Source organism: Antedon bifida, chromosome 4 (genome assembly GCF_963402885.1).
Source record: "Antedon bifida chromosome 4, ecAntBifi1.1, whole genome shotgun sequence".
Lineage (NCBI taxonomy): Eukaryota > Metazoa > Echinodermata > Crinoidea > Comatulida > Antedonidae > Antedon > Antedon bifida.
In genome coordinates this window covers 31,062,410-31,086,743 of record NC_136229.1, presented here as the reverse complement: position 1 = coordinate 31,086,743, position 24,334 = coordinate 31,062,410, and the positions used below count along the sequence as shown (strand labels likewise).

Genomic DNA, 24,334 nt, shown 5'->3' with positions numbered 1-24,334 from the left:
TCAAAACATAGTTACAATTCTAGAAACAAAAATACGTACGGATTTTATTCGGATAAAAAGATACAGATACACTGGTTTGTATTGTTGAAATATGGCCATAAAAGGAGCTTTATTTATCCGTAATGATTACCCATAATATGAACAAGTTAGGGTTGGAAAACTGTTAATTATTAACACCTTGATATTTTCGACGATTTATTAAAAAAACACACTAAACGATGGAGAAACAATTTCCATACAGGATATACAAACGGATCGATGTCGTAGAAGCCGTAGGTTTGCTATCGACTGGAATACTAATGCCCTGCCTAGTTGACGTCTATGTTACCGTTTAAATGTTTTAAGTGCAAAAGGCAAACAAAAACGAGCATATCTCAACAGATTTTAAAATTCAATCAATGAAATAGTTGACAATAGACAGTATATTTTATAGTGCACCCATGAGTAAGAGATACGATGCAACATTTACTAATAATGAATTGATTTCATGCTAGTCACAGTCTTGTATGTATCAACTTACTTTGGAAAATGTAAGTCTGGACGAAAAAAGTAGAACTTTTCAATTCAATTCAATAATCTTTTATTTCAGCATAACACAATAGAAAATACAACAAACAATACAAAAGAAAACAAAAGCAAAATTCAAAACACAATGTTCTCAGTATCATCATCTTGTAAAATAAAATACAAACATCTTTTATAGCATAAGAAAAACTATATAAAGATAGATAAAGATACAGACAATTCGACATAATGATACAAAAGCATCAGATAATAATATTATCTAACTAATATACCTGTGACTGTCCGGAAGTCTTTGTGATGTACAAGTAAATTACAAAATATATTCTGGGGTTTCAGAGTTTTTTTTAGAGGGCATAACGTTAGAGCATGGACAATATTCTCGTCACCAGTATGTGCACAGTAGCCATACTATAATCTGTATCAAAGCTCCATGTATATAACAAAGTGTTTTAAAAATGTTGACGAAAATAAGTTACGTTGGTGTTCACTCATATAGACTGGAATATTACACACTAACACGTTGTCGCTTCTTGTTTATCGTCCATGTTTTATTTCACTTTCTCACATTCTTTCTTTTACAGATTACGGAGATTAACTTTCCGTAATCTGTTAAAAGTGGCTATCACACATCAATGCAAATAGAAAGTGGAACCACCCTTTAAGATATTGATACAAAATACATAGTATGACATAACATAACTAATAATTATACAAATAATGAATGTTTACGGGTGAAATGAGGCAAATCATTTTATGAGGTAAACAATGAAAGGCTACAGTATATTTTGGCGAAGCCGAGTAAAAACAAAAACATTTCATCTTATAACGAATGCAATCTGAGCCATCAACATCCTAGCATCTCGTGTCGCGTGTGTGGTTGCTCACACACTGTACAAGATAAAATAAATCAAAGCGCAAAATGAAATTGCAGTATCGCATAAAACGACAATGCACTCCTGGTGACGTAAGAATGCAATAAAACATTTATTTAATATCATGTGACACAGTATTTTCATAAACCAGAATCTATCAGGTGTGTTATAAAAGCCATTATCACGAATAGCTTAACATACGCACATAGCCTAACGTTTTTATAGGCCAATCGTCAGAATAAGAATATTTATTAATCAACCTCGATCTCGTGCTCTAGAAAATTATCATCAAACCCTAAATAGATTACAATCGAAAATGAATTTAAATTAATAAATTTATTCCCGTATAGAGATATAAATTAATATTATCTTAAGAAAGTGTCAGTCTAATTAAAGCTTTTCAATAAACGTAATTAACTACTACAGGAAATATGTGAACAGATTAACAATTTAATCTTCTTCTGGTTATATAATTTCATTTAAAACAAACAATAATTATCTTCGTCCTTAAAACCCTTATTAAACGGCTAATTCCCATGGACGAATTAAAATATATTTTAATCTATCAACTGATTGCTTACTTCTAGTAATATGTGAGAATATTATCTATATCCACATTCAGGTTTATATTATACAAATAATGAACGTTTATGAGTGTAATAGTACAAATAATGGCATGAGGTGAATGATGAAAGGTTATATTTCAACGAGGCGAAAGCCGAGTTGATATATAACCTTTCATGCGTGCGTAATATTGCACGCCATGTGACCCACAACCGTCCAATCAAATTACAGGAAATTATTTAAGTGTTATATAAAAATAAATATTATACGTCTCGTGTGCTATTAACCCTCACCCCAAAATAGAATTAATGCTTATGAAGGAAACTAAAGTAAATGTTGTATGAAACATTTCTAGAAGATCGTATTTCATATTGTAATGAAAGATAAAGCAGTGTTTTCACTGACGAGGGCGACCTTCATTACAGAAGACTAAAGCTCTGTCTGCACTGTCAAACCCATATATGGACATGGTGATGTCATATCACTACCATATTTGGGCACATCGTACTTTTTTTCAATCTAGTTTAACAGTGATAGACAGAGAAAATGAGACGCCTTCTGAGCTCTGTGAAATATTACGTAAACGGACACATTCAAACGCAAATGGCATTTCTGTTTTCAGCCTATTTTGTAAAATATTATTACCGTATTTTATTTGCGTAACGATACTCTACAAAGGAAGAGACTTGGGTCTACGATAAGATACTTACCTAAATTAAAATTGTATTTAGTAAGTAAATTCTAATATAATAATTTAAAGCGGTTGCCGCAGATATGTTTTAAAAACAATGGTAGTTTGATGAGGTACTTAAATTCTTCAAATAACGTCATCAGCAATAATAAGTATACTGAACAAAAACTAATATTGGAAATGTAGCATTCCCCTAAGCATTGGTCACTTAAAAGTAACCGGTACTACATTATTCCTGATGACATTTGATCAATGTGCATTCGGCTATAAAAAGATAAGTTATATTTAATAGCACACAGTATCATGTCTAGCGATAATATACAGTTTTCTGTAACGCGTCTTCTAACGACTATACCATGGATATTGTATACGGCCTCTTGACACAGTATCTCTAATATCAAAAGCGTTATGCCTTTTGCCAACTAGCTAAAGTATGTGCATTAGCTTCTAATCTAATCGAACTCTCAACGTGGTTGTATGTTTTTCTTTTGTTATAGAGAAAAATTATTTTAGAGGCATAGGTTAAGAAATGTAGCTGTTATCGTTTGCAGACACGATACTGTAGGTTGTTTAGTCATGACACCACACGATAATCGGTTGAATGTAGGGATGGGAAGAAACTTTAGCCTGGTCTGTCTACTCGATAGTCTTCAACATGGACAATAGTCTGCCTTTATTTCGGTTAGTCTCCAGTAGTGTTCGTTGTTTACTATCTTTCCTGACAACGGTATAGCTTTCATTAATATGTTGATCTGCTCTGGCCCAGTAAGGTTCAATTAATTACTGTTTGATTTAGTCGTGGTGGGAACGGAGGAGGAATAGGAGGTGGAGGAGGAGCCAGCGAGTATTTCTGTATACGTTCTACGACAGCAGTTTTACCTACAAATAAAAAACATCTTATTATTTCTATGTATATCTACTAAAGTTTAACGTCGCTAATAATTCTTAATCCTCGGAAACTCTCGCAACGTATATTATCACTGTATGTGTAATTGCTTGTTTTCGTCAGCGATCGAACATTCATCATGCACGCCGTTAAACCTGATCTTTAAATCAAACAGATCATCAAAGTGTCATAATGTCATAAACTTTTGACAGATTATAAAAAAAATCAATGTTCCATAATGTATAATACATAAAGATATTGACGAATTAAACATATCTTGACATGATGTTTCCAATATACTGTCAGATCTCATGCATGCACACTTTAAGGTTAATACACAAAAAAACACATCTTTCTTTGATACATCGATAAAATGACAATAAATACAAGAGAACCAAAACTAAATAACAAATTGGATAAATACAATTGGTAATAAAGAAAAGTATTTTTGAGATATATATATATATATATATAAACGCAGCAGGCAAAGAACATTAATTCTAAACCGCCCGGTGATATACTGAAATTTAATTAATTAATTTGAACCGATAAAGATGAGGAAATCTGTGAGAATGAAAAAAATTCGCCCCAACCGAGACTCGAACTCGGACCGTCTGTTTGATATGCAGTTGCCCTAACCATTAGGGCTTTCATTGTATTGTTCAAATATATATATATATATATAGAATAGTAAGAGCTTAAGATAGTTAAGACAATCAACAAATATCAAAGATAGCTGTGAATGGTGGGTGCGTGTGGAGGAAGGTTGGTTTGTGAGAGAGAGTTGAGGTTTTACATTACCTTCTATACCATGCTCAACAGCCATGTCATTATCAGAACTAATACCATCGTAAAATGCTGTTGAGAAAAAACAAACTACTGTAAACACATTAAATCATTTTTTCCTAGATGAACTATCTCTGACGAAATCAAACAAAAAACTTATAATAATATCAATCTATTTTTTGTTCAATGTACCATGTTCATGTCTTATAAAAGTTACTTAAAATGTAATTTTGTACAAAATATATTTTAGCTGAAAACCGTAACTTAAAGGGACAACAGTGTTTTTGGTAAAACTTACCGGTTATTTTGTCTTTTTAGAAGTGAAATAAAAAAAACACTCTCTTTTTTGGGGGTGGGGGGGGGGGGGGGGGTTGGCAATACAAATTTAAAGTTGAACATATTTTAGATATCGTGCATCTATTGCAAAACAAGTTATCAATTTTGCTAATTGTTGCATTCTATTATTAATGCTGATATCAAAACTTATCATAAACAATAACACGCCTGTGTTTACATTAGATGGAGACAACACAAGATATTAAAGTAATTTCATAATTGAAATAATCAAAAGTTCAAAAGCAGAGACAAAATAAAAATATTAGGTTTTTCGTATTTTACTCCGTATCTGAACATTCTTTCTTTCTTTCCTTATTTACCCATAAATATAAATTATAAACATTGTAACATACAAATATTAATAATAATTATATCAAGGGAAGAGCTAAAAAATAGTTAAAACTAATCAAGTTTAGCCCCTAAACATTGAAATATAAATAGTTATATAAATAAATTAGGGCTACCTTTTTAAAAATGAAAATACATACAACATTTATATTTTATTTTGTTTTAAATGGTAATAATAAAGATTTGTTTATGCTCATTTCATATTCATACGTAATGATTAAAAGCAGATTTATAACAAAACAATTGTGTGTAGAATCATATGAACATTTGATTTCTCAGAGTTAGACTAAACTGTATAAACAAAAGGATCACACAAAAAACGAATTAAAAGTTTTAAAACATGTCGAAATTTCTCTATTAACATAAATTATGATATAATTTGAATGTGAATTAAAACAACAACAATTGTTGTTTTTGAAGATTTCTTAATGATACATTTTTTTAATACACTGTTTTTGTTTTTGTAGGAGATAGGCCTAACATTTAACAAGTTGCTAAATATAGCATTATCATTGCCATCGAATGTCATAATTAAGTAATGGAAAACGTGTAAACATTACATATATCTATGTCAACAATAATTTTTAACAACAGTACTCGCTAAATTATAATTTCATCTTATACAAACTCGAACTTGTAACATAAAAAAATTGCATCACAAAATACGGCAAGTATAACTTGCACTGCGCAGTATCAATTGGTGAAGAAAGATTCATTTAAGAAGAGTCAAAATTATTGTTTTGAAAATGTATTGTCATTCTCAATATTGTATTAAAGCGCCCATCATCCATATGCTTACTGTACAGTCATTTAAAGATTTATTTTATTTATAGCAACTTTTTTTTACCTTTTGGAGAATATTCGCGTTAACCTCTCAGCTTCAATATTATATTTACCTTTCTGACTAAAAACATCGACAGTTTAGTTTCAGAAAAACGAATCCTGCAAATGCTGTACATTAATTAAAAAAATAGAAAATAGATTTTGATGGGTGGAAGATATTAAAATGACCACAAGTAAATGATTTTACGAAGTTAAATAGAATCTCAACAGACTGGTTGATGCATGTGCCAGACTCAACATTGTATTATGAAAGGTAATAATCATTGTTTCTCTTACGTTGGCTGTGGACGATTTGCCTAATCTTGCTGCTGCTTTTGCGGCACCATTGTACACGTGAGTGTGGCGTCCCATAGGACCTTATTCATCAGGCACTCGGATCGGCAAACTTTGCTCAATTTAACGTAATGGTTTCCCCTCGTAAAGAACGATATTCATTGCTCGTTTCAGTTGTATGATTTGAACTGTGTTTGTTAATGGTGTAAGAAAGGTTGCACCTTTTACGATTCAAATGGATTGTTTGTATTTCAAGATGGATTTGTGTCGTAATACGCTTTTCAAAAATTCATGAGCCAAAATTACTTAAATAAGAAGAAACTAAAGGCGGTGCTCCACGATAGCTGACAGTTTCAACTAATGATACTGTCTAAATTCAGGATGTCTCCAAACAAATCTTTGTTAACAAATCTATTTCTGAAAACTACTTAGGCATATTTGTATAGAAGAAGCATTGGTTTGGTCGAAAATAGAGTCATTGTAATTAAATACTATAACAATATATTTCAAATGAAAAATAACAATTGCCAGCCTTTTTTCATTGTACATGCTCTGAGATTGAAAGATTTTATTTAGCAATTCGTTAGCCCAATGTATTCAATATTAAACTTGTGATAGCAGGGAATAGTTTTCCCTTGTGATAGTAACTTTTGTAAATATGGAGATATACATTAGGTAAGAGTAAAAGCAGGTGGAGAGATAGTTTAATGCGTTATGGTAAAATTATACGCCAAAGTTGTCATGATTTGACAAGTCAATGTTGTCACGTGGTGCTGCAACTGCTGCTGCTCCAACTTAAGCTCCAAGCCAGCCTCATCACTACCTCTAGTAAATTATTAGAACTATCACTAAAATCAGTGAAATTAAATATAAAAAAGGGAATTTTCCAAAATCAATGCTTTGATTGAAAAACATAAATTTCTTTTTAGAGGAAAAAATGGCCTGAAACTTTACGATTATTTGTTATCTCTTTTTCAAATTCACATACTTATGTCGCAGCACTTTATTTAAGCTTCATATAAATGTGTTTGTGGAAAATAAACAAACCAAACATACCGTACATTGATTCTTATTCTCATTCTTATTCTTTATTGCCAATCATAACAACAAACATACAACTACAAAGTAAGTAAACCATTTATAAAAATATAAAAACAATCAGAAAAGTAAAAACACTTTACTCCGAGTAGAAATTCATTTTCAGTTTAAACAAACATTTTGAGAAATTATCCATTAAAAATGAGTCTTTGACTTCGGCTTGAATTTCTTCCTACAATCGCGGGAAAATATGAATTAGGCCTACTGATCGATGCAGGCAGTTAGTCCGTACATACAAGTGTCTGAAACTTTTAAAAGGTTGCTAGACGACGTGTATTTATCAATCTAACATGACAACAATTGATTAGATTTAGAAGACACCATTACATTAGAAGATGATTAATAACTGATAATAATAACATACATCATTAAATGTCAAGATTTCTAACATTAGTTAAATTTCACACTCATTTATTTTTGTTAATACCTTGTTGACTAGATGAACAGGATGAATTCATTGTCAAGAGTGTAGACACTAAGGCCAATTAATAGCTATCGTTCACGTGTAAGGACTTTGTTTTGTTCATTTATATGAATTATACATTCGCAAGAGAAACTTCTAAAAAGTCAACGAATTAACATTATGGAGACGGTGAACAGTATCAAGATGCTACTGCTTTACACAAATAAGTACAGGTAATGAACAACTATTGTAGTAGTCTCGCAGCTACGTAAATTAAATATCTGGGTGCAGCAAAGGCACTGTACATAGTATTATGTAGAATTTTTGAAATCACAACACTAATGTTTAACAAAATCGTAGTTTTCTATTCTAGAATGTACTTTCTCAAACAGGTGCGGAGGGCAGGCCTGGATGCCCCCGCACTTGTCCAATTTTATACTAGTATCATTAGACCAATATTAGAATATGCGGCCCCAGTTTGGGGATCAAATATTACGAAGCAACAGAATCAACAACTTGAACAAATTCAGAGAAGGGCCTTTAAATGTATTTTTCCGCATGCTACTTATTCCGATGCCCGCAGCTTCCTTGGTTTTTCTACCTTAGAAGACCGCCGTGTTCGACTGTGCAAGGATTTTTTTGTTAAAATCAAAGACCCCAGTCACAGATTGAATCATTTGTTACCGGAGGCTCCTTCTGCTGCTTATAATCTTAGAAGACTCCGTGAGTTCTGTATCCCTAGAGTTAAAACTAACCGTTCAAAAACGTTTATTATTAATCACGGATTATTCCAAAAATGGTAAACATTTTGTGTTATGTTTCCGCGACCTTCCGTACCTTTGTGTGTAAATATTATTGAAAATTTTTGAAGTTTTTAACATTTTTTAAATTTGTAAACATTTTTAATACTTTTAAATTTTTATCCTGCAGGCCTATGTCTTTAACAATTTGAATTTTATATTTATTGTTTTTATAATAAGTGATTTTTTATTGTAATTTTGTTTTAATTTTTTGATTGTATGTTCTACATTTCTGAATGTCTTTTATATTTGTATATTGCATTTTATTTTTCTGAGTGAAACGCTTTTGTTAAACTTCAATCTTTCGTTTGATTGCAATAAAGTTCTATTCGTATTCGTATTCGTATTTCTTATATGTCTGCATTTTTTCCGCATAAACTAAAATGGCAGTTAATTTACGCCTTTTTGAGATTATTTGAGTATTATTGAGAAATGAAAAATTAAATTTGGATAAGACCAGAAACGAACCATCACTGTCAGTATTTATGAAGATATTTTCACATTAAATGTATATAAAATGATAATAGAGATTTAGAAAAGACGTAAGCATTCAAAACGTTAGCTTATTATTATTGATTACTATATAACACCAAATAAATTCCTGTCATTTGATTGGACGATTGTGGGTCTTATGGCGTGCAATAGAACGCACTATTTAACGATTCATGTACATAAAATGTTAATAGAGATTTATAAAAGACGTAAGCATTGAAAACGTTAGCTTGTTATTATTGATTACTATACGGTTTAATTGCAAATATGATAATCGATGGATAAGTGGAAGAGATTTAGAGTCTTAAATGTATGAGTATTCATTTATTCTGTGTTCGCTTTATTTGTCGATTTCTGTATTTAAAAAAATAGCCTCAAGTCTAATAAATAGTGCTCTTTAATCCGAGTATAACCGCATGTTTTATAATACTATATATATTAGGAATAATAAAATCCATTAATAGTCCAGTTCCCTATGTATTTTCGTGTGCAAATCATGGGGAAAGTGTAAACATTGCGTTTTATGAATATTTGAAGCATGCTGGTTATAAAAACTCATGTTGTCAATTTCTAAAATTCGTCTTTGACCTCTGACCTCAATTTGAATACTTTGACCCATTGAAAACAAAATGGTCATATCTTTGCAACGCTTAGATTAAATGAAATAATTTTAGTGTCAAATGATTTAGAAGATGCATATTAATATTCGTTCTAATTGAAAAGTTTGTCCAAAAATGGCCGGAAGTATTATTTTTGGCATTTTTGACCTTTGACCTACATATGATATAACTCCGTAACTAACAGTTGGACAAACTTTAAATAGGGCTCAAATTAATCTGAAGGTATAAGTTTCTATTCAGTTTAATGAGAACTTTTTCAAGAAAATTACTTAAAATCTTTTTATTGACCTTTGACCTGTACTGATAGTACACATTCCTATAATCTCAAAAACTATTGGCCGTAAAAGGGTTTTTTTTGTGAAATTTTTAGAAAAATTTACATTTTTATGTTGTATAATAACAACATTTTATAAAAATGTAAAAAAATTCTATTTATTCTGATAAATTCATTTGAAGTGCTCAAAATCAGCAAATGTAACACATTATAATACTATAACAAACGCTAGTGATGTTAATAAATTACAAAGTTAGTTTTCATAAATAGAATTTTTTTACATTTTTATAAAATGTTGTTATTATACAACACATAAATGTAAATTTTTCGAAAAATTTCACCAAAAAAAAACCTTTTACGGCCAATAGTTTTTGAGATTATAGGAATGTGTACTACCAGTACAGGTCAAAGGTCAATACAAAGATTTTAAGTAATTTTCTTGAAAAAGTTCTCATTAAACTGAATAGAAACTTATACCTTCAGAATAATTTGAGCCCTATTTAAAGTTTGTCCAACTGTTAGTTACGAAGTTATATCATATGTAGGTCAAAGGTCAAAAATGCCAAAAATCATACTTCCGGCCATTTTTGGACAAACTTTTCCATTAGAACGAATATTAATATGCATCTTCCAAATAATTTGAAACTAAAATTATTTCATTTAATCTAAGCGTTGCAAAGATATGACCATTTTGTTTTCAATGGGTCAAAATATTCAAATTGAGGTCAGAGGTCAAAGTTGAATTTTAGAAATTTGACAACATGGGTTTTTATAACCAGCATGATTCAAACATTCATAAAACACAATGTTTACACTTTCCCCATGATCTGCACACGAAGGCACTTTTTTTTACATAGGGAACTGGACTATAAAAGTATCAACGTATATCGACAACACATGCCCAAATCCTGCTTTGCCCATCCACACCGCAATATCTAAGACAACGGAGATGTAGAAACTAATAATAATAGCATCGGCCTAATGATAATAAACTATTACATACACACAATTTAAAACTTCATTTTAAAAAGGTACTAAGTATTAATATCTGAAGTTTTGTCTAGACTCTCGGACGTGCCGGAAAGTACATTGATATTACTGTTGTAAATGGTCACGGATTACACATTGCGTTAGTTTTCTTGTCAAAAGGCCAATTTACACAGAAAAGCGGTAACGGTAAGCGGAAAACCGCGTAGCTTGTCCCACGTAGAATCTGTATCTATACGTACGTCCGCCCGTCCGCTCCGCGTTGTGTGTAAATGGTCATAACGAACAACATAGATTCTACATTTTTATTCCGCTACCGCTCGTCTGTGTAAATTGGCTTTAACGCTGTTAATTTTTAAATTAAGTATGTACATTTTCACACCTACCTGTGAATTTAACTGCCAACGAAACACCGATAACAAGAGCCATCAGCGTTAAAGCAACAAGTGCTATTTCGTATATGGACACTGCCCTCTCCGATGCTACACATAGGCATCGGCTTCGCGCGTCGCTGTTATTTGCTGCCAAGCCCGTAGTAGTTTGGTTTTGTACAAATTCATCTTTTGAAGATCGTGTTTCTATAAATGAAGGACTAGCAAGAGAATCATCGTCTCTTGGATCGAATGCTGGGTTTTCGATACACGTGGGTTTCTAAAAAAAAAACATACAAGAATCCATATTCTCCTTTATTATACACAAGAAGATGAATAATATCTGTACAAAATATACCAATCATAATAAATGTAATCAAGTAATCAAAATATTATTTAATTAATGTGTCGTAAATTAGCGAGGTAATAATTGGATATTGTTCTGTTGACATCAAAGGCGCCGCTATTATAGATGAAAATGCAACAATAATAAAGACAGTTATTCTTGGACAGTAAGTAGGTCGGAATAACAGTGGACAATAACTCTGTAAATGTCATTATTATGCATTGATGTCATTATTATTGTAATGCTGTCGTCCTAAGATCGTCTGGTATCTTTTCATTATTCTTGCGACACACAAAGATTTTTTTTTTCATACGCAATTACCCTATAGGATGGCTAAGCCTAACTTATCGTTCTTATATAAGCTTAGTCTGATTTGAGGCTTAGGGAGTGTAGTCCTAGAAACATTCGTGAATTACCTACCTGGCACTAAGGCATGATTGAACCCTGGACCAAGAAACATCTTCACTGCTATTTTCATAACCATATCTTACTAGCCGGTAAAGTTATCAAAAGTCAATGATATTATAAGAACCTGAGATGAACCGGTGTATTTTTTTGTGTTTGCCTTTTTTATGTAAACCTTTCTTATGTGATGCAATTGATTTTGTAACTATGGGCGTACGTTTCCGAAATAAAAGTAAAATGTAAATATATCTATGGATGAGTAGGCTACGAGTCGACTACTACCCAGGTTGACGTGAACTTCGGCCAGAATGCTAAATGTTGAACATGGAGCCAAAAATGAAAACGTTTAGAGTGGTATAATCAGTGAGTAAATGTCCCGTATCAAGATCGCCAGATTGTTTTGCTAATGTAAAAAAAAAAACAGAAGACGCAAACATAGGCCTACTTCTGTAGTTAAGTCAAGCATTTATAACAACGAAGAAACTTAAGATATAAACTATTCACCTACGAAGCACGTTTATTCGTGTAAATGCATAATATTGACCAATAAAAAGGGCAAATGAAAATGGTAATAAACGGTAATGTGTTTTTTAGCAATTCAAACAACATTAGTCCATTTGAACGTAACGCAAATATCCAACCGTTTCAAACAAAAACATCAAACGACATTACGAATAAAACAATAAAACGTCGACAATAGAATAAAGATATTAAACTGAATTGTTTAATTTAAAAGGTGAAATTAAAACCACAAAAGAAGCGTTTTGCATTTTTAGGCTTTACAGGACTTATGATCGCGGACGTATATTTCACACCAATACTCTGAGGAATAATAACATTCCTTTTTAGATATTATAAGGGCCTGCAGAAGGTAGATTAATTTATATAGGCAGCGGCTAAAACTGGTGAGAGAAGCAAGTACTGTAACTTCAATTCAAGCAAGAAGGCATGAAGAAGTTATACAAATAAAGTTATATTTTTCTTCTTTTAAAAAGAAAATTATATGGAGAAAAGAGAATTTCAATTTCGAATATTGCTACTAAATTTATTCATAAATTTGTTTAGTTGTATCTGACCGATATAAGTTAATCATTAATAAAACAAATTATGATTAAAAAAAAAATATGCTATCCATACAATATATCATAAATATGTCACTATATATATATTGAAGAAATAACTGTTCTTTCATACCCTTAAACAAAACAACCACCACACCTAGGACCGAACTAGACTTACCCCAAGTCTGTAGTTATTTCGAGGCTTTTCGATGTTTGTCTGAAATTTGTCTGACAAGCTCAAGTAATACACGTATGAAACGCCATATGTCCCAAAATATTTATATTTTAGCTAATTTTAAGTCGAAACTCCGTCTGGAACCCAAACAAGGACATCATCATGTCGCATGTTATGTTATTAGCAGTGTTAACTATTATAATTATATTAATACAAACTGAGAAAAGCCTACATTATAATGAAAAGTAAGGCCACTACAATATTACGAGAACGTCACATAGTTGACATTTTAACCCACACATTCCTTTATTCATAAAAAAAACCAATTTGATTTGCTTTAAAGGAATACTCGTTATTATATTATTATAACTATACATATTTATATATTCTTTTTATCTAATATTGTAAAATACTACTTTTCAGCCTTTTGGCTGCCGTTGTATTATTGATTTCTTTTTTATGAATAAATATACCTGAATATATACATACAGTAGGCCTACTTTATTACTAGTAAAAATGCTATATTATTTGTCAACGATGTGATATGACTTGCCAAATAAGTGTACACTGCCCATCGAATTATTTAACGTTGTAGGCCTACGTTTCTGTATACAACTATCTAAAGCTTATATGAATTGAATTACCATCGTATACCAATGACGAGCTTATTATTATTTTAGTAGGATATGTGGTTATAGTACTGAACATCAACAAGTTTCAAGAAACACCATAATTAGGCATTTTTCTCTGTAATTAAAACTGTCATCAAAACGATGATATTAATAAATCAGTACAGTAAATAACATGTACAGATTAGGATGTAGCTCACTAACTAGTACAGGACCACCCCCGTTCATATTGCATTGAAACTTCTCTCTAAATTTTCTCACTACAGTAACATATATCTCACCTTCATGGCCATTTTACGTCGGTTTCCTGCCAAGTTAGCCTACCGGTATCGGCCACAAAATGCTGTGCTTCCACACAAAAAAATTACAGTTGACCTTGGCCTAGCTTTCTTATTTTATTTCTCGGCTGCTGTTTTTGCTGGTATTTTCCTATAATTTTTATTCCACCACCAACAGCTTTCCACACGAAGACGGTATTTTAGAAATATAATTTTGTGTTAAAATCGGTACAAATACATACAAACTTATACGTAATCATTTTGAATGTACAGTATAGTCTTATACAGTGTCAACCTGTATGCAAAAGAGGCCTACAGTAATAAATAAGGTATTAAGCTAGTTGCTGTTGTTCACATTTCACCTCACGGTCAAGTTCTGTTTTCAAGATCAAATTGCATTTACAGGTATTCGAAAGTTTAAAGTTCGAGATAAGATATTAAAGTTCCATTTCACAATATAAATACAGTATTTCGGATGAATAATCTACACCGCCTCGGACAAAGTTTCTCTTCGGCTGCATAAATACCCCCAGATGCAACACCGGACAACTATTTGATCCCTCCCCCGGACCACTAACCCAACGATTTTCCTTTATTCTCCGATAGCAATGGAGAGCAACACCCTCCCTTTCCCCTACAAATTAACACCATTATATGGATATGAATGGTTAGTTTTCCCGGGGGTTGTGAGGAGAGGGTGGGGGTCTTGATAGTTAGTAAAGCTATGTTTCAATGTCTACAAAGAAACATCTTTCTGAATTAAATTTATTGCAAGTCAAATATTAAATACGACAACTGATCTGATCGAACAAAAATCGTTCATGAGACTAAAAACATTATGATTATACGAATCAACAAAACAACAACCATTCATTAGAACCGAGCCATCATAAACATAACCGACAAACAACAGCTATTAAAAAAAAAGAAAGAAACAGCCTCTCACGACATTGTCAAAGAGACAAACCAGCTCAACCAACGAAAAAAGTACCAGAAAATGAGAAACCAATCACTTATAACTCAACTCAATCCAGCAAATCAATCATAAAAATAGTAAGGCGTTGGACTAATACCTAAATAAATCAATAAATGAAATAGGCCTAATAATGAATTCATCGTGAAAGGGATTAGCATGGAATTAATAATAAGCTAAAGATAATCGTTTGGTTGAAATTAAAGGGTAAATTGGGATAATTAAATTTTTAGACTAGATATAATAGGATTATACGGATTAGAGTTTTGATGGAAGAAACTAATAACAATATCTAATATCGCAAGTGATATATTTTTAATTAACGTATTTGTTTGGAGTTTGCTACAACACAGAGCATGGTAAATACTAACACGTAACGCTTGGTTCTCACTAGCGACGCAACGTAACGCAATCTACGCAACGTAAGAAAATGCCCTTCCAATCATTGTGTTTTCCCCCGCCTGCGTGAAATCAAACCTACGATGTTTGCAGCACTATTAAGTCGTCGGTTCCCACTTGTGATTACGCAATACAGCACTTTGCGTCAATACGTCGCTGTGTTGCGTTCTAGTGGGAACCAAGCTTAAGAGGTCGGCTTCTCTTACTCAAACTGTACTGTTATGCAATGTTTACCGTGCAATAATTACTGTTTATTTATATTACTTCAGCATTAATGATTAGCAATATTTCTAATTGATACTTTGATTATTTTAACGTAATAATGTAGCCCATAGGCCTATTATTAAGTTGCAATTTACGAGCAAACAGGTTTCAGACGATTTATGATATTATATCGTTATCTCTATCAGTGAACATATTTCTTCCATCAAGAATAGGAATTAGGTTCATAATCAGGATAAGCATTAATAATGATGATGACACATTAAATTTAGATACCGTACTGATTATTGAATCCTCAAAGTATTACTATACCACATTCTTGTTTTGTTTAGAGAAATAATGAGAGACTACACGTTTGCCTGATTTTTGCTTGTAACATTTAATGTCCCCTCGCATATATTACAAAATGTTTGTACATGGCCTAAAGTTACTTGAGTAAGGAGTTTAAAGTTGCATCGAAGACAAATCAAAGTATGCGGAAAATTGTAAACACTCTCCAGGGGTAGCAGAGGTTATATGTCGAATATTTTAAGCAAACCCCCAGGCATTGCGGCTAGTAAAATTATGTTTTTATAACCACCACATAATTGTTTTATTCTCATGTGGTTCATAAATAAGCAAGGATTGTGAAATGATTTCCATTCAGTCTACAACAATTGTGCTATAGATCGATAATGTATAATAGTTTACTAAATATTAACATTATTAAATGCCAAACGAGGATCGAGTACATTGTAAAAATGCCATTTCATTTGGCAGTACATTAGGATACGCACTCACCACGTCTGCATCCGATTATGTGGCTGTCACGAGACTCTCTGTGGAAGACTGTTGCCAGTCTACCAGATACCTATCTGACTGTATTAAGACGTCTGCGTTTACAAGCGTGTATGATAGGACTACGTAGCAACGATAACGTAACGTAACGATCCTCGTATGCAAACATGCTAGTTAGTTTCAAGAAATGATTCATTTCATTGCTGCCATTTAACAATATAACTATTTAAAAAAAAAAGTTCACTGTGCTTAAACAAAAACATGTTTTAATTTATGTTAGGCCTATGTTAATATTATTTTAGATCAAAATAATATTTGATCTACGGCGGCCATCTTAAGGGGTTCCCTCTCCTGTTTGAATCACGTGACGTCCTATCTATACAGTTGACGATCTAGTACTTATCTATGGTGACAGTATACATCAGTGGATGCACTGTTATTGTGATGATTCAAGCAGACAAGTTGACCCATTTTGTAAGTCACTCAAATCAAAAAGTATTTATAATTTATCAATTCATTTAATTGTACATTATTACTGTGTTAAAATATCCAATATCATGTCTAAAATTTGCCTTTTTATAGATTACTTAATTACTTTACCTACACATCCAAAATGGATCATTCGTATTGGAAGATTTATCGATTGATCGACCAGCTGACATGTAACTAAATCACCTGGTTTAAACTTAGCATGGTCATACCAGTCACCATATAAAAAAAATTAGTAAAATCATTGTCAATCCATTATGAAAATTACATGGATGAACTGATAATTGCAAGTCTGCTCGAATTAGCTTAGCATACCCCTTCGGCAAGATGTCACAGGAGCAACCATTTACATACAAGATAAGATCAATTTGTATACAGGACTTAATTTAGTAATTGTAAAAAAAAAAGCCTGTTTAATGTCTAAGTAATAGCTTACAAGTGGGCATACATGAAGAAGGCTACTAAAATAAGAAGTATCTTATCCCAAGGACATCATTAATTGACTGGAAGGATCTCGTGAGCATTTTAAAAGGGAAGATATAAATATCCATCTAAGAAAACACTGTCGATGATTATCCCTAATTAATATTGAGTCAAATTCAGGATAGAAAAATGTATGATTTTGTTATTATATAATATTAGTATTAATGAATAAAGAAGGTTACAATAAGTAGTGACAAGAATATTCGTTTTTTTCGGAAAGGGCATAACAGAATAGAAAATGTGATGAGTCTAAAATGTTTATTATAGTGACGTTGAAATACGAATGATACCCACAGATATCTTGTGATCTGACGATAATGAGAAGCTGAACAATGTTGGCAATATAAATGATACGATAATGATGGTGACAATAATAATGACGACGATAATAATGATAATGATAGCAATCATGATGACGATAATAATGATGACGATGATAATGATAGCAATCATGATGACAATAATGATGGTGACGATAATAATAATAATGATAGCAATAGATGACGACGATAATAATGATGACGATAATAATGATAATGATAGCAATCATGATGACAATAATGATGGTGACGATATTAATGCTAATGATAGCAATAGATGATGACGATAATAATGATGATGATATTGATGATGAGATGATGACAATCAAGATGATTACGATAGTGAGGGTGACGATAATGATAATGACGATACTGATGATGAGGATGATAATAATTCAATTCAATTCACATTTATTTTACTCATCCTTTATAATATAGTTTATAGTATAATAATGATAATAATGATGACGATAATGGGTGAAGCCATAATGATGATGACAATCAAGATGATGACAATACTGATGGTGACGATAATGATAATGACGACAATTATTATAACGATGATAGTGATGCTCATACGATGATGGGTTGAAGATGATCATTTGATTTTTTATATAATTATGATTCTAGCAACAAATAAAAAGAACAAAATGAAGGCAACGGTCACAATAAGATTTAATGCAGTCGTAAATCAATGATCAAACCAATACAACTAGGCCTAAGTAAAGATAATCAAGAATATAATCAAGAACGGTTATTATGCATCCGTCGTTTATAACTGGTATCAATAGATATGTGATTACTGTGGCTTAATAGTTACATCATACTGTCCCCACTGAGTTACTTTGATGATGCCTGTCTCAGCATGGTCGTGACATCCAACTTATTATTCAATCCTATCCACCAATTAGTACGACTAGCTGAGGTTTTAAATACAACGGTACTAATTATAAATCAACATAGGATTTATACAAGTTTATTTTCAATACGTGTAATTATCAAGTCACCATTTTCCAGTGAAATTGATTGATGCGCTCACAGTTGTCGGGAGCTGAGATTGCTTAAAGCTTGGTTCCCACTAGAGACGCAACGCAAGGACGTAAAGGCAACGCTAGCGTGTTGACCAATGACAAGCGACATTTCGAATAATCCATCGCTTGTGATTGGCCAACTCACTTACATTGCGTTACGTCCTTGTGTTGCGTCTCTAGTGGGAACCAAGCTTTAAAATAAGTTACGGTTATAAAGGTATCAACCGCACAACCATTCCTGTGACTGTATACCCCTCTCTCCTCCACAATTCCTATAAATATAATGTACGTCCGTACAATTTGCTGATTCATGGACCTTAAGCTCAAACGTTATGTAACAATGATGACGTCATATCATTACCATATTTAAGCATATAACTACCACCATATTTGGGCACATCACACTTTTTTTTCAAACTAGTTTGATAGTGTAAACAGTCTTACAGTAGATCATGTAAAAACATTACCGTAGGGGTAAATTATCGAGTAAATGTTATAGTTATATATAGGTATCCTTACATAGAACACTAATTTTCCTCGCTTGTCACACGAATATATTTCTGACATAAAAGCAGTATTCGATATGTTATTTACAAAATAAGTTGCTGAAGCATGCTTTCATGTAAACGGCTTGAATACGAGTTACTAGAAGTGGTTCGTGATTTTACATGCGTCCACATGTGGTCACATGACGTATTTTATATAACAGCACTTTACACAAACCTATGGTGAATGATCCAGCATTACTATATACCTCAGGAAACAACATCCGATCGAAGCATAATGTATACATTTGATGATTTGTTTTTACTGAAAATTGTTTTGTAACTCCAGCAAACAGACCTATATTAACAAGAACATGGAATTACATTTACTAAGTAGAAAGCAAAACAGGCATTGGCTTTTGAAAACAACAAAGTATTTGTCTGATGCGATTGTATTATTGTTTAAACGATAAGAGATGATGATCAAAATAGCATCGATAATCTTAAAGCAAATAAATACCAAATACCATTCTACTTGTTCTAATGGTATTATTGCTATTATACATTGTATGTAGACGATATATGAATGATGAATAATTTATAAACAGGAAGATTTTTGTTGTGTCTTTTTGTGAGGTTCACTCACCTTTATTTTTTCAATTTGATAATCATTTTGATAACTTTCTTTGAAATCGAAATTACTGTTTTTGTTTCCATTCTTAATAATGCTTTTGTAGGCCTATATATATATATTATATATTATTTGTTTTCCTTCATATATATTAGGTTGTAAATTCATCTTAAAGATCTGCAGTGTACAACATTCTCAGAAATGTTGAAACTGCAGTAGAGATTATTTTTCTTTCACATTTCTCAAGACGTGCTGCCTCTAATGCAATGGTATTTTGATTTCATTAACTTTTTTTTTCAATTCTGAAATTCTGTAACTCTTTCGTCTGTTTTTTTAAAGAAAAATTGTCATCAAATAAAATCAAATTCCTCTATTTAATCCATTTGTCAAAGTATCTCTCAAAATAAAATAACAAATCGAATCAATCAATCAAACATAAAATGTAGATACGAATTTAAAATACCTAGAAAATTGAGAGGCTGTTGTATTTTGAGGCAGAGGCAGTTAGTTTATATGAGTAACTCCTACACCTGACTTTCTTTCCATTCAAAAATTCCGAGGTAAAGAAGTGGCGCCAGGTTTTGCCGCTGAGAAAAACTCTTCAAGTTTCATTGTCCGTCCCATTTATCAGACTACTTTGCTGAAAAATCTCGTTGGTACAAGCTGGCCGTTGAATAATGCAATTCAATAAACAAAAGTACACCACGTAATACGATAACAACAGTCACATAATTATCATTTTTATTATCGACAACACCATAACGTTTATGCCTATATACAAACATTTACGATTGAATTGAATAAATAAGATAAAGTATTTTTAAAGGAAGAAATACAATATTGCAAAACTAATTATAGCTTCACTCATTGCTGATTTATTTTAGTTTAATATCAAAATGTAATAAACCGATTGTTCAGGTAATAAATCAGATAAATAAACCTCATCTAAATTGTTTTAAGCTAAATAGAAGTAAAATAGCATACTGTAATGTTGAAATCGCACATCGTATCACGAGTTAAGCTCTGACAATTAGCGACATAATCTCTAACGACCATTACAATTATAACTCAATCTTTTTGCGTTAAAAGAGGTATTTCAACGCAATACAATGTCCACAAGTCCTGACATCTGATTGTGTATGACACTTGGTAATAATTACGCAAAACGTCACGAAATAATACATTTAAATTACCTGTGCCAGGTTATGAACAATTCACCGGTGTAATCACAAAAAATGATAACATTTAAAGGCCAGGTGCAGGAAAATAATGTATACGATTTTTATTTTTTTTAAAAATAAGCACTTTCTTACTTAGTTTGGTTTATAAATTACATAGTAAAATCCCTATTCTTTTGGATGGTTCTAGGACACCTACCCCCTAGACAGTTACCCCCCGGATGTTTACCACCCGGACAACTACCCCCTTAGGACAACTACCCCCCGGACAACTACTCCCCGGACAACTACCCCCTTAGGACAACTACCCCCTTAGGATAACAACCCCCCGGACAACTACCCCTTAGGACAACTACCCCCTTAGGACAACTAGGGTAGTTGTTCTAAAGGGATAGTTGTCTGGGTGGTAGTTGTCCAGTGGTTAGTTGTCCTACGGAGGTAGTTGTCCTAAAAGATTATTTGCCCTCGGAGTATTGTCCAGGTCCAGGAGGTAGTTGTCCTACGGGGAGTATTGTGTCAGAGGTAGTTGTCCGCGGGGTAATTACCCGGGGGGGGGGGGTAATTGTCCGGGGGTAATTGTCAGGGGGTAATTGTTCCTAGGAGGTAATTGTCCGGGGGGTAGTTGTCCAGGGGTTAGTTGTCCTACGGAGGTAGTTGTCCTAAATGATTATTTGCCCTCGGAGTATTGTCCAGGTTCAGGAGGTAGTTGTCCTACGGGGAGTATTGTGTCAGAGGTAGTTGTCCGCGGGGTAATTACCCGGGGGGAGGGGGTAATTGTCCGGGGGTAATTGTTCCTAGGGGCTAATTGTCCGGGGGGTAGTTGTCCTTGGGGTAGTTGTCCTACGGAGGTAGTTGTCCTAAATGATTATTTGCCCTCGGAGTATTGTCCAGGTTCAGGAGGTAGTTGTCCTACGGGGAGTATTGTGTCAGAGGTAGTTGTCCGCGGGGTAATTACCCGGGGGGAGGGGGGGAATTGTCCGGGGGGTGAATATCCGGATACGATAATAAAGGGGTATGATTTTCCTATATCATAAATAATGTATGTTTTAAAAGACATGTTTGGTAGAGCCAAATCTAACCACAATATATTTTTTCGGTTGGCTTACGTAAATCGATTAACTAATTGTGGAATAAAGGTCTTAAATAATAAACGTTGGTAAGATTTTTGGTTTGTCGTCGAACAAAATACACATATACTTGAACAATGGAAACGTCGGAACATAAGCATAAAGTAGCCTAATCAATTATATAACAGAATAATAATAACTTAAAACCGAATCGGCACCTACAATGGTATATAACAAACCAAAATGTTAACCATGTTGCCAATGGGGAGCATAACCAATCAAGAAAAACATTAAAAACGAAGTAGGAATTCATTTTTGTGTCATAATAAAGAATCTGGAATTGTTTTACCAAGGTTGTGATTTAGAAATAGAAGACTAATGTCTCGTCGGATAATTAATATGAGAACTAATAATTCATAGTAACGATTCAAGAGCCTAAGCAGTCTCTTATCTCATTAAATTTGATCATTTTCACCCTTGTGTTTGTAATGATGGATTATAAGAAGATTATTACCTCTATAAACCAAACAAGACACCGGGTCTCACGATATATAATATTCATAATATGTAAACAAAACTAATTCGACTAGAGCTGTAGTCGACCTAATGTATTGCAAAGAAACTCAAGTCATATGATATACTGTAGCTGGCCCCGAAAGCTTGTCTTTTCAATTTCGCTTCAATAATAGCACTGTTTCATATTCGTTGGCTTCTAAATTTGCTTTTTGAATTGATATAGTCAGTAGGCCTAACCTATATTACGTGCTATAATCATTCAGATTACATATAGATGACATATTCAAATAAAAGCAAATTAAATAATTTTATAATTAATCTCGGACGGGCATCGAGGCCGGGGGATAATACAGATAGCCTACAGACCATCTAATTCCAAATGTGATGTTATTAAAGATCGAGTGGGAGAGTTAACAAAACCGTCTTATTAAATGTATTTCGATTTTAGATGAAAGTACTACTGTAGGAAGCTAGACATGCATGCTTGTCAATATTTATTGTTGAAAAGTTTTTTAAATGACGTCATAAACCTCGCTACTGTGTTTCGTTAAATTGAATCGACTACAATAATAGAAGTTAATGGTTAACCATGATGACGTCACTAAAACGGGCGCGTTGTTATTTTTTTAAAATTCAATTTGCGTTTGAAATTATATAAAAACATGCTAGGAATGTTAGCGTTGCAACATAAACATCAACAAGACACACATACACATATGGAAATTAGCGCCCTAAGCGGTTTTTTAGGATTTGCACCCATTTTAATTGTAGGTTCTGTCTATTTACGGAACCATGCTTATACGCATGCGTATTGTTTTTCGTCCACTTCTGTACCGAACCCAAAGTTCGGAATACGTGTTGACCTAGGGTTTATATAAATGTAAATCAAAGGAAAGTTGAGCGACTTCACTAAATGAAAATTGATGACAATAAAAGGTATTCTATAAAGTAGTTCATGTTGATCAGCATAAACGTGTATTTGCAAGCATTCTTACACACATTGGATCTTGTCCATACATTCCGACAATCAATTAAAAGTTTCTTGAGTGATATATTGATATGGAACTCTACGTGTGGGCATATTTAAAATATAAAATGTGCGCGTACTCACCATACGATCATTGAACTGAAAGTTCCAGAGCCTAGGCCTCAGATTCAAGCTTGGTCTACACTAAAAAACTTTACCGAACTTTTGTTTGCAAACTCTAGTTCGCCACTGCTGTTTAGAGATGTTTGTGATTTCTGTCTATAGGTCCTACTAACTTCTGGAGGCTGTCTTTTGGTCTATCTGGAGGATCACACGAACCGCAATGATCTAAAAGACAAAATTACAACAAACTAGTTTGTCAGAAAGATACACATCCCAATATCTGCATTTCTGTAGTCTTCCAAGTTTGTCAACTGATCTACACTAGAAACCTTTGGAAACTTTTCTTGGCAAACTCGGAGTTTTTCCAAGAGTTTTTAAACTACAGTGTGGTTCATAAACCACCAGTAAACTATTTCAAGAATGTGCATGGCCTAACTTCTGAAAAAAAATGTATGCAGTTTTTTCTATTCTCTAGCAAACTTTAGAAAATCTTTCAAGTTTGCTCGAGTTAATAAAGTGCCTTATGAATAAATGGGTAACACTTAATATGAAGTTAGAGTGGTCTAATCCAAACATCAAACATACATACATACAATCAAATTACCTTTTA

General features: G+C 32.8%; 1 protein-coding gene across 2 annotated transcripts; it reads right to left on the bottom strand.

The window, feature by feature from the left end:
* Window positions 1-583: 583 nt before the first annotated feature.
* LOC144840564 (uncharacterized) lies at window positions 584-23,838 on the bottom strand. 2 transcript variants are annotated; one of them, XM_078696415.1, is made up of 4 exons: window positions 23,746-23,838; window positions 11,185-11,449; window positions 4,340-4,396; window positions 584-3,531 (listed from the first exon to the last, which is right to left on the bottom strand). In XM_078696415.1, the coding sequence occupies exons 1-4, from the start codon at window positions 23,746-23,748 to the stop codon at window positions 3,425-3,427; spliced, it is 432 nt and encodes a 143-aa protein (XP_078552541.1). In that variant the 5' UTR covers window positions 23,749-23,838; the 3' UTR covers window positions 584-3,424. The 2 variants fall into 2 exon arrangements, with proteins under 2 accessions (XP_078552541.1, XP_078552540.1); XM_078696414.1 differs by lacking the exon at window positions 23,746-23,838 and adding an exon at window positions 14,067-14,353.
* Window positions 23,839-24,334: the final 496 nt, after the last annotated feature.